Genomic DNA, 12,480 nt, shown 5'->3' with positions numbered 1-12,480 from the left:
TACATTCAGCGGACACCTTAGACTTATATTACATCTTGTAAAAAAACATTCGATGGCACCTTTAATAAAAGAAAATAGATCTCATAAATATTGTGGCATATATTGGATAATCAGTAAAAATAAGTAAAAATTAAAATATGTGTGGTCTAATTGTTAAAGGGTTAGTTCACCCAAAAATGAAAATTCTGTCATTTATTACTTACCCTGATGCCGTTCCACACCCTTAAGGCATCATAAATTAATTAGTGTGTCGAATTTTCTGTTCTGAGCAGCAAAGTCACATGATTTCAGCTGTTGATAGTTTTGACGCACGATCCAATCATGATTCGATACACTGATTCATTTATGATCTGATGCTTCCTGAAGCAGTGTTTTGAAATCGGCTATCACCATAAGTTGTTATTTTGTCTTCTTGGTGCACCAAAAATATTCTCGTCACTTTATAATATTAATATTGAACCACTGTACTCACATGAACTGATTTAAATATGATTTTAGTACCTTTATGGATCTTGAGAGAGGAAATGTCATTGCTCCCTATATGCAGGCCTCACGGAGCCATCGGATTTCAACTAAAATATCTTAATTTGTGTTCCAAAGATCAACAAAGGTCTTACGGGTGTGAAACGGCATGAGGGTGAGTAATAAATGACAGAATTTTCATTTTTGGGTGAACTAACCCTTTAAGTGATGGTGAAAAGAGGCCTTGCTTTCCAGTTCTTTCCTTTGAACTGGATTGTAAAAGTTAATTAACAGAATCTGGTGTATTAGGGCCATCTGCTGGCCAAAATTATGAATATTCTGCAATATTTCATTTTATTCTTTAATGGCTTCCATTTTACATTTCTTTGTTAATTAGTTTTCATATTTTACTTATTTTGTTCTTGCTTTTTTTTCTTCAGTTTGTTTCATATGCAGCAACCCCACAAATACAAATGTAAAAATATTTGTCACGCCAATAAATCACTGTAAAATTGAACTGAAAACTGAATATTACCTACCAAACTTATATATATCTATAAATCATGTATAAGCCTCAATTTTAATTGAGGGGGTATCAAAATAAAAATAAACTATTACTTGTATGAATAACTGCAGTTGATTAGAAGCTTTTTTTTTCAGTAAATTCAGTTTATTTAAAACCAAACAAAGTGAAAATACAAACATCATAAAAAAAACTCATAAGAAATAGTGCAATAAAGTGCAAAAGAGAACAGGGACAGACCCATTTTCAGCAGTCTTATTTCTGAATTCAGTATTCAGAACTGTTTGCATTCTATTTTATACATATCTTTTTATTCTTTTAATTCCTTTTCCTGTTTTTATTTCATTTTTAATGTATTTTATATCTTTTATGTATCATCTTGTTATTCTGACTTTTAATGCATTTTAAATATTGCTGTCTGGTTGAAAGAGCTGGGAGAATTAGGAAGAAAGCATTTGTGATCAGGTTCAAATTTGGATAAGGGGACAAACCATGGGGAAATTTGAGCTGTGTTGCATGGATAAGATATCTCCGGAAGGGTGATTAGGGCTGTGTGGTGCAGTTTGAGGTGTCTTGGCAAAAGGGGAGATTGAAACTGTGTTTATCAGTTTGAAGTGCCTTAACAGGTAGCGGTCCTGTCGTGTGAGAAAGATCCATTCAGATCCACTCTGATGGACAAACAACAACAACAACAACAACAACAACAAACTCCATGAGACTTCCTAGCTCATCTATCCAGATAGCAAAATTCTCTGTTTTTACTGTTATTTACATTCCTTGTGTTCTGTTTTTATTATTCTTCTTTATGTAAAGCACTTTGAATTACCATTGTGTATGAAATGTGCTATACAAATAAAATTGCCTTGCCTTGCCTATTTTACCAATTTATTTCTCCATTTGGAATTCACTCTTAGATCTATTATCCAAACTCCAATATGAATCACAGCATTACAAACTTTAATCTGAAGCACCCCCCAATAATGATTGATTCTATGATTGATTTTTCTTTTGTATATGTAGTTCTTAATATGGTATTTGTCAATCAAATGGATTTTGTCTTCCAGAATCTGTGCTGCCATACAAGGTTCAAAGTTGTTAATAAAGATATTATAGTTCTTTTCTTTTCTCAAAGACTGGAAAATTATGTCAACTTCTGAGGAACAATGAAAGCTCTAAACAGTGATATTTCATCCTTATTTTCATGCTACAAACAGTAAAATCATCATTCTTTTATGCAAGAACTTAATACATTGCTCTGAGTAAAAGCATATGCTAAAATATTAAATGTACTGCAGGTTTATAAGATGAAAATATCAAATATCATTATTTTTTTATTTGTACTATCAAATACCTGATCAATAAGCTTATTCTTAATATCCTTGAAATAGCCTTGCTTTATGATAAAATTAGAAATTAAAGGGATAGTTCACCCAAAAATGAAAATGTGATGTTTATCTGCTTACCCCCAGAGCATCCAAGATGTAGGTGTCTTTGTTTCTTCAGTAGAACACAAATTATGATTTTTAACTCCAACCATTGTCGTCTGTCAGTGGTATAATGCATGTCAGCGGGAACATGGACTATAAGAGTAAATAAAACACGACAAACAAATCCAAATGAAACCCTGCGGCTCGTGACGACACATTGATGTCCTTAGACACGAAACGATCGGTTTGTGCGAGAGAAACCGATCGTTTCGTGTAGATTTGTCTGTCGTGTTTTATTTACTCTTATAGTCCAAGTTCCCGCTGACTTGCATTATACCACTGACAGACGGCAACGGTTGGAGTTAAAAATCATCATTTGTGTTCTACTGAAGAAACAAAGTCACCTACATCTTGGATGCGCTGGGGGTAAGCAGATAAACATCAAATTTTCATTTTTGGGTGAACTATCCCTTTAACACCCAGCTAGAAAAAATATGAGTATCACGGTTAATATTATCTCTGTTTGCAGTATAGCTCAAGATAAGTGCTTTAACATTAATAAGTATTTCATCATATTTCCGGCTCATTATCCTATGATTTCATTCAATAGAAGTAATGTTGCGGAAACTGTTGCGATCTTCTCAGATTACTGGACCTCTGTTTTTTCCCCTGTCATTAAGGATCTGTAAGAGAACAACGAATCACAGAACGTTAATGTGAAAAATAAACAGCTACAGACATGAGCACATCTGTCATTAATCTGTGAATTAGGTTTGAAATGTTTAATTCTTATCAGGCAGATTTTGTCAATTCAACAGATCTGAATGATGTAATTTCATAGTTACTAGCAAGACAAACTACAGTAGAGCAGTATCTTACCTCTCTGATGGGCTTTCTTCAGGAACTCCTTGTTCATTTTCTTCCATGTCTGCTTTGAAAAACAAATCACACACATAATGAAACACTAATTTTGCACAATAAAGATGTTTTCCTCTCATAGTTTCTGTAGGTGATACTTGCCATTTCTGAAGTTCCTGCGGCGACGGTAAATCACAGCACCAACTGCAGCTACAGCTACACACACCAGCAGAACAACAGCAACAACAATTCCTGCTACAGCATCTGAAGAATGACCTGAACCTGGAACAGATGAAGACAAAGTCATTAGTGTGATTATAGCTGTCAGATTGATCTGTAACATCACACAATGACATATCAGACGGTCTGAGAGAGTAAATCTAAATTTGATACTGTTTAAATGTGAACACTTTCATACAGTGAAGTCAAAAGTACCGCTTCATCAGTGACAAGTCACTGAGCAACTAAAATAAAGAGATGTAACAACACCCTCTTTCTTTATATTCCAATGTAAAGGTGTTTTCACTGCCAAATGCCTGAATGACGATTACACTCACCAATGACAGTAACATCGAAGCTCTTCACACTGCTGACGCTGATGCTGCGGCGACGACGATGGACACTGCCGCTGATGCTCTTCAGTTGATATTCTCCAGAGTCTGTGTTTCTGGTGTTCATGATGGTCAGAGATCCAGTCTGACGATCCAGCTTCAGTCTGTCTCTGAATCTCTCATCACACTGATCATCTTTACAGATCTTACTCTGATCTCCAGTGATTTCAGCGATGCGAATCTCATTAAAATACCACACCATCGAATCACCATTGACACCAGGATCTAAAATGACAGATTCTCCCTCCTTAACCTCTCTCTTCATTTTATCTCGTTCAGCAGCAGAAACACCTGAAAGACAATCCAATAGAGCTTGAAGGATATTTTGGGGGGAAAGAAACTCCATAAAAAAACAGAAAATACATGCAATTGTACATATTACAAGTTCTTTCTTGAATTTCAACCTGTAAAGCATTTTTTTTCTTAAAAAGTTTAAGAAAGCCCATTTGGCCATTTGTCCAATTCGGAATAAATATGGCATTTATAAATATGGCATTTATTTTCTGGGGGAAAAAGTTATGTAAGAAATGACAGACTTCCACTCCAAGATGGGCAGTTGATCATGCTCATTCCCTAAAATGGCTTAATTATAGAGAATTAGAAGTAGAAGAGAGTAGAAAAGACAGAGAAGAAGAAGTCAATGTTTTAGTTGTTTCTGCAGTATTTGGGATGATATGACATTCTGAATTAATGGACATCAACTGTAGAATGGAAACAGGTGAGGAACCCTGTGGGTTAAGTGTGTTTGGCGTGCTGTCCGAGGAGAGGGCTCCAAGCTCTGTATTTTGGCCCGAACCCTGAGTCCCAGAGATTCCTGGCTGTGGTAGGAGCCAGAAAAGAGTGAGGGGAACATAAGTGAGTCAAGTACATATATATAGGCTTCCTCTCATGCTGATTGGAATGACGTGTTGATTGGATAGATCATTTGAATGTGTTCCTCTAGAACTTTGTTAATGAAACATAAAATGAAAAAGCAGCTCTAATTGTAATTGCAATAAAAAAACAATTAATAATGATGTGATATTATGTTATTAAACCAGCATTTAAACATTCATTAAATGACACTCACCATGAACTGTAACACTGAAGATCTTTTCACGGTCGCTGCCCCCGCTGGTGATCAGTAGTTTATAGAGTCCAGCATCTGTAGTTTTGGTGTTCATGATGGTCAAAGATCCAGTTCGATTCTCCAGCTTCAGTCTGTCTCTGAATCTCTCATCACCATCTTTACACTGAACATCTGTACAGGTCTTACTGGGATCTCCATTGATTTGAGCGATGCGGATGTCATTAAAATACCATTTCATTCTGTCTTGTTGTTTTTTTTCAACACCAGTGTGTAGAGTGACTGAATCTCCCTCCTTCACTGACACTCCACCTGTATCAACACCAGATGAACAAATGAAAGAATGTTAATCTTTTCAGATCATAAAAATTGAGGGGACAAAAAATGCCTGGATTTAAAATATAATACATGACACATGCAAAGATACAGCATAAAATTTGCATATTTACTCAAACAAACATTCATCATTCTCATTCATTCATTAGAAAATTATACCAAAGTTTTCGGGGGAACTCAAAGTTCTCAAAGGGAATGCAAAGTTTCTTGTTATGTCATTAATTGTCACACAACTCTAGCAAAGATTAATCTATGTATATTTAATTTATACAGTGAATCCTATGCATACAGTGTAATTACAATTATATTTATAGCTATTTATTATTACATTTCTGTACATGAATACTATTGTTAGACTTAACTATTAGTAACTGGTCTATTGTATTTATCTCTTTTATTTTGTGTAGTCTTATTTTTACTGTTTGTTTATTTGTCTTTAATGTTTTAACTTTATAAGTCAAGAGTTTTTGCTGTCACAGTACTTAAAGTGTTTAAATGAGAAGCAAGGTTACATTTGTCTTAAACTGTCATGAGCCAGGTTTGATTTTCTCCTTATTTCTTTTGTTCCTCTCTCTTTATTGCCACTTTGGCTTAGCTGTTTGTCGTTGCAATCAGCACTCGCGCTGATTTGCCTTCACACCTGTTTCTTCTCTGCTCTGATATTCTTTGCTATTTCTCCGTGCTGTTTTCTCGCTTCTTTGCCAGATGATTATTATCCATGTTGTGGCTTTTAACTCTGCTCTACTCACATCCAAATATCCTTTAATGATTGATTGTGTGTCCATCTCAATCGTAGTCTCAGCAGCCGCCCAGATACTTCACCTACTGAACCCCTTGTTTGTCAAACCTGGTTTCTGCCAGCCGCCAGGCAACCAGCAATTCATCTACCTCCTGTGGTGCTTCCAGGTCTGGGACTAAGCGACTGAGTTCTGCGAGTCTCCGCCAGATCCGTATTCCATTTTCATTTTCTGTCTGTGTACCAGCTGCGAGCGCCTAAGAGGACGGTGCTTGGCAGTCTGCCTATGTTGGACTTTTTGAACTGTTAATAAATTCTGTCTAAATCGCTTCTGGGTCATCTGCTTCACACAACATAAACATTTTTATTTGAATTTTATTTCATTCAGCATTTGAATGAAAACCATAATTTGATCTGAACCGTGAGTTTTGTGATCTGTTGCACCACTAACATTTATGGCATTTCTCGGTTCTGCATAGGCCAGAGTCCAACTGTCAAAATAATAGACCTGCGTCAGTTCTATGTAGCACATTTAGGGGTCACTTCAGGTTCGGGTGTGATTTTTGGACCTGTGAAGACCTCTAACCTCAGCATCTCTCTTCTTTGTTAAAACTATCAGCTTGCCAGTGGAAAGACAATTTAGATTTAATACTGTTCTGAATCAGCTACAGGTAAAGAGAAAAGCAGCACTAATTGTAACTGCTTCAAAAAACAAATGAATGATGTGATATTATGTGATTAAACACATTAAACTTGCTTTTAAACATTCATTAAATGACACTCACCATGAACAGTAACACTGAAGATCTTTTCACGGTCGCTGCCCCCGCTGGTAATCAGTAGTTTATATTCTCCAGCATCTGTGGTTCTGGTGTTCATGATGGTCAGAGATCCAGTCAGATGATCCAGCTTCAGTCTGTCTCTGAATCTCTCATCACCATCTTTACACTGAACATCTGTACAGGTCTTACTGAGATCTCCATTGATTTGAGCAATGCGGATGTCATTAAAATACCATTTCATTCTGTCTTGTTGGTTTTTTTCAACACCAGTGTGTAGAGTGACCGAATCTCCCTCCATCACTGACACTCCACCTGTATCAACACCAGACACGCCTGAAGAAGAAGTGAACAAATGAAAGAATTTTAATCTTTTCACTTCAGATCATAAAAATTGTGGGGTAAAAAAACTCACTGAGACAAACATTCATCATTCTCATTCAATCATTAGAAAATTCTGTCACAAATTCGATGATTCATTTTTGTTTAGTGCTTTAAAATCTCATGTTCACTATTACCATTATACATTTATGGAAAATTATGTTCTTTTATATCCGTTTGTGTCAGGAATTAAAACTGTTTAAACACAGACAATGTCTTTTTCTCTTTTTTCAAAATGTAATAAAAACTCAGGAACAAAGTAAGGAATAATTTACAACAGGCTGCTTAATTATTAGAAAAATACACCTCATGTGTGCATTATTTTAAACGGCACATTATAAATTTTTTCTCTTTGGTCATCACACCTCAAGACATTGTTTCGGCGTTTTATTTTAAGTATTCATTCCAAAACGCCATTTTAGTGCTACTGATAGCGCACTAATCCATTGTTATCGGAGAGAGATAGAGTCTGTGAACTAAAAATTGTGATGTAGATGTGGGACTATTTTACTGATAAAGTCGCAGATCAGCACTGACAAGAAGTTTCTGTACGCATGAATGTTTTTGCGTGTCTGTACTGTATGTATGTCATCTGAAGATGCAACTTAGGTAATTTCCAAACAACAGGTTTATTTACAGGTTTTGTCAGACAAGCGATGTAAGCAAGTAAGTAACTGAGAATTGGGTAGTTGCAGTAGAAATGCCATTGGATAACAGTCTTATTTGGTACAGATGCTGGGAGTAGGAGATGGTGGACTGGATGACTGAAGTGGATGGCAGATGATTGAAGAAGGGTGAAGAGAATCGCACAGGTAAGTGTTGACATGACATGGTTAGATTCAGATATTAATGAAACTATCATATTATAAAAAAATATTATTCATTTCATAAGATATTTGTCACTGTAAAGCCATTAAATTATTCTGGGTTCTCCTTCAAGGAGTGTAAATAAAACTTTCAGAATCTTTACTTTGTAAAATATTTTAACAGTATAGTTATTGAACAAAAATCAATTCTTTTATTGATCAAATAAACATAATAGTACAAACTTTGCTGTATTGATTGTTTTGAACAAGTATTCACTTACTATTTCACTTATTATTCAAAACATATTTAGCTGAAGTAAGCCCCTTCTCCACCATATATATTTAGTATATACAGTATGATCTTTTATCATTTTCTCCACAAAATGTATTGCTCAAGTATTGTTAAAGGTGCTCTAAGTGATGTCACTCGTTTTTAGGCCAAAAAATTTTTTGTCACATACAGCAAACATCTCCTCACTATCCGCTAGTTGCCTGTCCCCTGAACACACTGTAAAAAAAATGCGATCTCTGTAGTCGCCACAAGCTCCGAAAACGGCAACAAAAAACAAACTGGTGCAGCCTGGACCACGAAACATAATAAACATGCTCCTGCCAATAACCGACAAGAATGATATTGCTGGAAATCTCAGAAGCATAGACCAGGAGACTTTGGGATATCTTTAAGCAGAAGTTACTCTTTATTGAGAAACACGCTGTGCGTCGCTGTGGTCATCCAAAGTCTAACTAAGGCAGTGTACATTGAAGTTTATATACATTTTAGGGGGCAGTGCTTAGTGATAGAGACAAAGTACCAAGGAGACAACAAAGCATGCAAATTAAGTATTCAGGTATAGGAACCGACCCCAGACGCTAGAGTGTCATAAGTCCTAATCCAATCAGCATACTTATTCAAAGAATGGGACAGGGGCTCCAAGAGCCATTAACAACTAAAGGTGAGAATCTCAGTAATCTGACTCATTAGACATAAAATAAAGAGAACAGGAACTGGCAGAAAACTCTTGCTAGAAACTTTGCTAAACAGAATCATTCATCTGATGTCGTCATCTTTACCTTAAAATGCTAAATACAATGTACTTCACCTTAGTAATTCATGTGAGTTTATGTCAGGATGTAGGGTCATCAGATCTTAAACAGATTATTAATTTTGTAATCCCACAATATTAAATGTGCGTTCATGACTGTTTCAGGAAGCACGGAGGGAAAGGGGAGGAGGAGGAGGAGGAGGAGGTGGGAGGGTCTAGCTAGCCTCTGTTTTGTTTGACAACACTTCAAACGTCAACAGGAAGTTACTCCGCCCAGGATCGCTGAGAGCACCTTTAAGTAATGAATAATGTACATCCAGCCGGTTGTTATCGCAGAATAAACCCCAAACAAGCAAACAGTTAGCTGGGGACAGGGTGATCAGGACTTTGTGAAGTGAATCAGTCTTGCATCACTCTGAGGCTAAATAATTAAATAATCATTCATGAAATATTAATATTCACAGTCAAAATATTTTATTAGCACTTTAAGCGCAAAGCTTATATGGAGAAAGCAATTGCTAACAAGTGGCAAGTTCAAACTAGACAGACATTAAAGGGATACAGTAATACCACTTTTTACACTGCCTTTCACAACATAAATAATTATGGGGATAAGAGATACTGATTTGAGATGAAACTGTTTTAAAATTGTACCTGCTTGTTGATTCATTACAGTGTACCAAACAATCGTCGTAAAATGGCAACAGCTACGTTTGTATGAAACAAAAGAGCGAGTCTGTGATACCGGATGACAGAATTAAATAACTGTACACAAAATATTGATTTGAGTTTTAAAATTTTACTTGCTCACCAAACGTAAAACTTCCACAAGGAGAAACCTTTCTTTGCAAGAGCAACCAATAGCACAAGTACATCTCATAGACGTCTATTTGATGCATTTACATCTGCAAAATGTATGTAGAGTGTTTTCTCATCCGCAATACGTCTTTAAGATGTTTCCTGTTAGATGTCATATAGATATTTATAAGATGTCGTTAAGATATTTAAGATTTAGAATGTACACTACCTTTCAAAAGTTTGGGGTCAGTAAGATTTTTTAATGTTTTAAAAGAAGTATCTTCTGCTCACCAAGCCTGCATTTATTTGATTAAAAATACAAACAAAAACAGTAATATTGTGAAATATTATTCCAATTTAAAACAGCTGTTTTCTATGTCATTATACAGTAAAGTGTAATTTATTCTGTGATCAAAGCTGAATTTTCAGCATCATTACTCCAGTCTTCAGTGTCACATGATCCTTCAGAAATCAATCTAATATGATGATTTGATGCTCAAGAAACATTTATGAATTGGAATAATATTTGACAATATTACTGTTTTTGTTTGTATTTTTAATCAAATAAATGCAGGCTTGGTGAGCAGAAGATACTTCTTTTAAAACATTAAAAAATCGTACTGACCCCAAACCTTTGAACGGTAGTGTATGTAAAGTTGCTTTTTTTCATACTTATGAGTACCTGTCAGTTTTTAGTTTGACCGCACTGCAGAGTAGTGTGCAAGGTGGAGATGGTTCTACTATGGATTCAATATTTGTATGCTGTGAACTTTAAAGAATTGACACCACATAGCTAACTGGAATCAATGTTTATTTGTTGGAGCACAATAAAAAAAAAAGACACTGTTTGCATTTTACATCCATCTGCATGGGCATGGACTCTGTACGCATCAGATGGTTGTTCACTCCTACTACCAATACCAGCGGCTTAATGGAAAGATGCTACAATTAGCAAATTCTAAATTCTAAACTTGTGATTTCATATCATCTAAGTAGCCTATGTAACAACTTGTCTTTTCAATGTAGTAATGATACAAGCTCAGAGATATTTAGAATCGGTTGATGTCTTGGTGAAGAAAAAAATATGAGATGCAGGAAAAATAATCTTTTTGTCACAGTTTTTGCATTCTCTCGCAAATGCAATTTATTCTTTTAAAACAGTATAGATGATTACTTTGGGGTAATTCAACTGTTTCACATAATCAGAAACATGAATGTGAAGGCGCCACACACACAAAAACTAAGTATGTAAGGGCGTTCGCTTTGCTGCACATAGTCCTCGTGCCACGACTTGGCCATCATAAAAAATTATTTTCTAGATCCGCCCATGCTGTTCAAAACAAAATAACCCAAGTACAGGTTTCTGCAAGACATTAACAATTGATGGGCGAGGCCATAATTAGAGGGGCGTTTTTGAGAGCGTTACCTGATTTTCCAACATCAGAGTGTAAGTGTGAGAAGGGTTTAGGGGTGGGGTCGTATGAAGGGGATCATTTTCATTGCATGATATAATCTATAAACACACACCAGTTTGAAAACACCCAAAAATACAGAAACGCCCACTTTTGTTCCGCAGCACCTCCCTCGTAGGCCTACTCAAATAACCTCCCAACGACATTTCTAACCAGGAAGGACATCCATCCCCTAACACAATTTCTACTGAGGGGGACCCCAAACACATTGCATTTAAATTCATTTTCGAGTTAAAACAGCAATATCCTACTTTAGAAACATTTAATTTCTTTCGAGCGTAAAGTTTAGAGCTGGTGCGAAGTGAAACTGCGTCACGTGCGTCGTCCTAGATAAAGATTGTAGCCTAAATATTAGATGGTTTACCAAGCACAACACACAATGCGAGCGAAAGAAAAGTAATTAAATGAATTTCAGTCAAGTATTAGTTATTAGAGCTGGCACCAAATGAAACTGCGTCACGCCCTTTGTTCGTTATTATCGACCGAAGAGAGACTGTAACAAACACCTTTAGAGTAAAACAGTACAGCCTTACCTTGATAGAGTAAAAATGAACCAGCTGAGAGAAAAATGAAGAGAACACCCATTTTTCAACGATTTTCATCAGACAAAACAGCGCTTAGATTCTGAGAAATAATGGCGTCTCCATCTCTCTTCCGCATTACTGCCAGTTAAGCTGAAAGTGAAAGTACTTACCAAAGCATTTGGGTCCTCCCTAACTGACGTGCCGCGATGAACACAACAAAAACACAACATGCTTACACAAAAACATTGTTATACATACAAAACCTCGTTATCCTCTTCAGTTTGTAAAACAATTCAGTGTGTAAATATTATAGCATTAGATAGCTTCATCAACTACAAAATTCTTCAAGAAAAAAACAGCATTGTTCTGAACTAATAATATAATTTGTTTTGTTTTGGAGATTATGTAAGCTACATAGCATTTGCTTTATTTGCATTTATCATTTATGTGAAAGAAACTGAACGCTGCGTTCAGATCCTCCTGGGAAGCTCCTCAAACACTACAATGCATTGTGCAGTTTCATATTTCGGAACACTTTACTTAAAGCCTTTTTATATATAATGCGTTATGAAGGTATTTTAATGCCTTGTAATGCACCTTATAATAATCTAATGAATAATTGTAACCGCAGTTACAGTATACGGATGATTGTGTGAGT

General features: G+C 35.8%; 1 protein-coding gene across 1 annotated transcript; it reads right to left on the bottom strand.

Moving 5' to 3' along the window:
• Positions 1–2,831: 2,831 nt before the first annotated feature.
• Positions 2,832–11,987, bottom strand: LOC125261174. Its single transcript, XM_048179782.1, has 7 exons — positions 11,832–11,987; positions 6,805–7,134; positions 4,951–5,259; positions 3,828–4,172; positions 3,433–3,552; positions 3,292–3,340; positions 2,832–3,095 (listed from the first exon to the last, which is right to left on the bottom strand). The coding sequence occupies exons 1-7, from the start codon at positions 11,881–11,883 to the stop codon at positions 3,059–3,061; spliced, it is 1,242 nt and encodes a 413-aa protein (XP_048035739.1). The 5' UTR covers positions 11,884–11,987; the 3' UTR covers positions 2,832–3,058.
• Positions 11,988–12,480: the final 493 nt, after the last annotated feature.

This window comes from Megalobrama amblycephala, unplaced genomic scaffold (genome assembly GCF_018812025.1).
Source record: "Megalobrama amblycephala isolate DHTTF-2021 unplaced genomic scaffold, ASM1881202v1 scaffold343, whole genome shotgun sequence".
Taxonomy (NCBI): domain Eukaryota; kingdom Metazoa; phylum Chordata; class Actinopteri; order Cypriniformes; family Xenocyprididae; genus Megalobrama; species Megalobrama amblycephala.
The sequence above is the reverse complement of the archived record's forward strand: the minus strand, read 5'-3'. Positions and strand labels throughout refer to the sequence as shown.